Source organism: Phyllobates terribilis, unplaced genomic scaffold, assembly GCF_046119375.1.
Source record: "Phyllobates terribilis strain yellow unplaced genomic scaffold, ASM4611937v1 Scaffold_268__1_contigs__length_2594270, whole genome shotgun sequence".
Taxonomy (NCBI): domain Eukaryota; kingdom Metazoa; phylum Chordata; class Amphibia; order Anura; family Dendrobatidae; genus Phyllobates; species Phyllobates terribilis.
The window spans coordinates 2,007,575-2,012,333 of record NW_027363028.1 but is presented as its reverse complement, the minus strand read 5'-3'; the positions used below and the strand labels follow the sequence as shown (position 1 = coordinate 2,012,333).

Below are 4,759 nucleotides of genomic sequence, written 5' to 3'. Positions count from 1 at the left end.
TGAAGAGCCCCATTCTCAGCATCGCTAAAAGTCCCATCGGTCGGACCTCCAGCATTCAGAAAGTTATCTCCTAACCCTTTACAGCAGTGGTTCTCAACTCCAGTCCTCAGGACCCACCAACAGGCCATGTTTTCAGGATTTCCTTAGTATTGCACAGCTGATAATTGCATCACCTGCACAGGCAATAATTCCATCACCTGTGCAATACTAAGGAAATCCTGAAAACATGATCTGTTGGTGGGTCCTGAGGACTGGAGTTGGGGAACACTGCTGTAAAGGGACTGTCAGTACAGAAGGACTGTTCAAATCAAGTACAGGCGCTCGGTGCACCGTGGTGGGGCCAAGCAGTTCAGTGCATCTTTCCATCTACTTTTTGGAACCGGATTTTCCAATTTTGACTATGAAGCTACACAGCTACTATACAAAGAAACACTGAAAGCTATAGAACTTGTGGCTCATTCATATAAGAGAATCAGGCACAGTTTCACCAGTTTGGTCAGTGTCAGTTTTTATCATTAGAGTTTGGCCTGAGCTTCAGTTTCTTCATCTTTTTCCATCAAACAGACCTGGAAAACTGGACAGCGCTCAGATGGCAATTAATTGTTGGCCGATTTTTTTTTTTCACTGACCCATGGATGTGCATTGTTAATTTTGACCTGACACTCAGATAACTATCGTACATTTTGCCACGATTTTCCGTCTCTCAAACAATCACAGATATGTGAATGGCCCCATTCACTCTTCTAGGTACAAGTGCTATCTGGAAATAACACAAATAGGACTCGTACACAAAAAATGTACGTCTGAATGAGCCCTTAGTGTTAGTGCAGGTTGCAGTGGTGACGGGTATACTTGCAGCTCTCATAATCTCAATATATCAGTGATGCAATCATCATCTTCCAGAATTCAGGAGAGGACCTACTCCCTCTGGTCTTACCTGTGGAAGCAGCGGTTGGATTACATGAACCCTCTGTACAGAGCAGATCACAGTCAGACCCAAGGAACTCTGAGACCACACACCACTCCATGCCACTTCAGGTAAGAGGTTATTCTGATTCCTCCTCTGCACTGAATAAAGCAGCAGAACTCTAACACACCATATACTTCTCATTCATATATAGAAACATCAATCCTAACTTTACAGGTGAAAGAAGCGGGGTGACGTATCATGAGCCCAATGTGTCCTTCAGTGGTGAAATCCAAGGCCCAACACTCTTCCCACTTGTAACCATGGTCTACATTTAGGGGTTGCGTCAGAGCTCACTCGTCAGTTCTATCTTCTGCCTGGCACAAATCAATTCACTTTAGACAGATTTACTGACATCTATGACAGCTTGTGACACGGTGATTCATTTTGCACATATTTAGACTGCGATAAAGTATTGATCTTTGGGGGTCAGACCGCTGGGACCCCCAACAATCCCCAGGAGGTTCTGTAGAGCAAGCTTTGAACAGAGCAGAGGTGGAGCATGTACATCTCTACTCCATTCATTCTCTGTGGAACTGACCCCTAGCGATCAATTCCTAAATCCTGTTGATAGGGGATTACTTATATACTTGGTACAACCCCTTTAATATAAAGTCGAGTTTGGGTCAGGAGACCTGAAGCCAGTCTTTGCATTGAAGCATACTCAGACTGCAAAACACACGTGTGAATCCAGGCAAAAGCTGTTTTTTTTTTGTTTGCCTGTACAAAACAGACCAATTTTGCAAGTGTGTTAGATCCAATTTTCGGGCATATTTAGTCCACATGTCCGTTTTTATCAATGGTTTTGCCATATGCAAAAACAACGTGACAGAGGTTTCCCAAGCTTCTTCAAGTACCCAGTCAGTGAAAATGAAGAATAGCAGTAGGATGCAACTTGGATGTCCGCAAATAAGGTCAATGTAGGGGATGTCTCTGTTTATATACAGACCATCAGTCAGCAAAATAACAGAACGGACATGTGAATAGTGTAAGGATAGGATGTGCCAGTGTGCTGTCCGAGTAATGAGGCCCAACTTGCCACCACATATTTTCACTGATCTGAAGTCACCAGCCATAGATCAGCCACTGAGGGACTCATTAGGACTCGCTCACATTGCCACGTAACACGGTCGAGTGCTAGTGCTATGTGATGTTTTATCGGATAGCACTCGGACCAATAATATACTATGTTATCCGAGTGCAGTCTGATGTACGTGCACAGAGACAATGGAGAAGATGGAAAAATTAAGTCCTCCATCTTCTCCACACCTGTGCTGCAATTCTTCCATGCGAGAAAATTGGATCACACTCAGAGTTAAAGCAGAGTGTCATTAGCATAATCGGCCCAATTCTCTGGCATGGGAGAATATACAGCATTGTGAGCTAGCCCTTCATGTGTGTACCATGAGCTAGCACGTCTTAAGAACATATATCATGAGAATTGCTCGATGATAATCTTCTGTACTTGTGCATATACTAACTCTTCAAACTTATTTTTCACCATGGAAGGTTTTGGAGGGGCCTCTATAACCGATTTGAGAAAGGAATGCACCCTCGCCAGTCAGTCACTGATTTTCTACAGGCAGTAAAAGAAGAGACGCAGCAGCTGGAGGAGGAAATGGAGTTCATGGAGAAGGTGTGGTAGAAATACTGAAAATCCAGCTTCCTGGCCTATATGTTTTTGATGTTTATACCTCCGCTTAGGTTTCAGTGTAAACCAATTCAGCTTTTAATGGTGACTGAGAAACAATTTTAAATGATTATATATAGAAACCCTGCACAAGATAAAAAAGAGGCAATCATTTTTAGCCGATGCCCTACGTCTTTGGTGTTCTCCAACACAATAACTGGAAGAGAGCACCATTAAAGGGAATCTGTTACCAGGTTTTTGCTACCCATCTGAGTGCAGCGCAATATAGGGGCAGAGGCCCTGATTCCAACAATCTGTCACTTACTGGGCTACCTGCTGTCATTTTGATAAAATTACTGTGTTATCTGCAGCAGACCCCGCCCACATCACTGATTGGCAGTTCTCTGACTGCTGAGCTCTGTATAACCCCGCCCACACCACTGATTGGCCACTTTGTGTATACTACATTTGCAGAAAGCTGCCAATCAGTGATGGGGGCGGGGTTGTACAGAGCTTATGAATATGTAGGACTACCTGGCAGCAGGATTACTAGTCCCTAATGATAATCTGCTTGCTGATAAAATAGTGATTTTATAAAAACTACAGCAATCAGACCATTAAGTGACACATCACTGTAACCAGGGTCTCTACCTTGTGTCTTTTCAATGTCAGTAATGCCTGAGCACTGTGGCGTTATGGCTGTCTTATGGCACCAGAGAAGTTTGTTCATTGGTATAAAGTTTTCAAGTAAAGGTTCATTTAGGCAGGCCAATAATTGGGTTAGGGAGCGCTCCCTCATTCCCAACTGTTGGCTGCCTAAACAGGCCATCAAACATCCAATGGAGGGGCAAAACATTCATTGGTGTGATAATTTTTGAGCAAGTTTAAAAATTATCATTAGCAGCACATTGTCCTGTGTAAACGAGAAATGTGCTGACGATAACATAAGTGCGGCCGGCCTTACTAAACAGACCATTAAACCACTGCTGATCGACTTGCATGTAGAGGTTACATTAACATGCCCTAACCCAATGTAACTTTTGCTCTTGTCTAACAATTTTTCCTTTAGAGATTAACAAAACTGGAAACTCGAGAGTCAAATGAAACCTACAAGAATCTCAATGACCAGCCAAAAATCCACAACTTCCAGATATGCATCACCAAACACTCTCCGGCTAATACGCCCCAAGATTACAGCACCAACCTGAAGCTGTTTCCCTCTCGTAGTCCATCCCAAGGTGAGGATGACTCGGCCCTGATCCTAACCCAGGACCATTTGAAGAGCTCGGACCCCGACCTGTCGGCTAACAGTGACCAGGAATCTGGGGTGGAGGACTTGAGCTGCCGGTCTCCGAGTGGTGGAGACTCGTTACCCAGCGAGGACAGTGGGAAGGATCCCGATTCAGATGAAGCAGTGTTCCTGACTGCTTAGAGGTCTTATTAACCACTTGCTATTATATTAGTGCTTCTATTTATTTATAGGGAGTGATGTAAGCTGGGAGGGATATACTGGGGGAAAAAAAAACATATCGACTTTGTTCACATGTATCAGTGGTAGTTTGTGCAGCGGAGACCAGATACTAATGTCCTATATAGTCGGTCTGATCCAGGCAATTGAACGACTGACAATTGGAAAAGTGCATACACAGGTTGATGAAACAATGACGGGGACACAATGATCGCTAATAATCTGGTATCCTGTTATCAGCAGCACGTCTCCTGTTTACACTGAGTAATGTGCTGCCGTTAAGAATTTTAATGAATGCATAAAATGTATCGCACCCAATGAAACGGTGCTTTCCTAGTTTGTCTGCCGATTGTGGTCCTGGTTAGATGGGCCAATAATCGTATGTTGGAATGATTCCTATGAGCGCTCGTTCATCGTTTATTGGCTCTACGCCTTAAGTGCGTGTCTGCAGCCTCCGGGAATATTCAGAAACAGTTATCTTTTTTTAAGAGCCAACCTTATAATGCATTTTGTTTCCTTTCATGATTTCAAACCACATGTCCGTGGAGCATGAATCCTGTCCCAATATATTTGTATATTTAAGGTTTGTCAAAGGTGCCCTGTACTGGAAATATGGACACTTACATCGTTTTCGGGTTTAGGTCCACTGTGTGAAAGATCTGAATGTGCTTTGCTTCTGTGTAAGTTGCTGGTA

At 43.5% G+C, this 4,759-nt stretch overlaps 1 protein-coding gene across 1 annotated transcript; it reads left to right on the top strand.

Annotated features, from left to right (window-relative positions):
- Positions 1–883: 883 nt before the first annotated feature.
- LOC141219399 (phosphatidylinositol-3-phosphate phosphatase MTMR7-like) lies at positions 884–4,203 on the top strand. Its single transcript, XM_073666117.1, has 3 exons — positions 884–1,038; positions 2,477–2,603; positions 3,667–4,203. The coding sequence occupies exons 1-3, from the start codon at positions 884–886 to the stop codon at positions 4,027–4,029; spliced, it is 645 nt and encodes a 214-aa protein (XP_073522218.1). The 3' UTR covers positions 4,030–4,203.
- Positions 4,204–4,759: the final 556 nt, after the last annotated feature.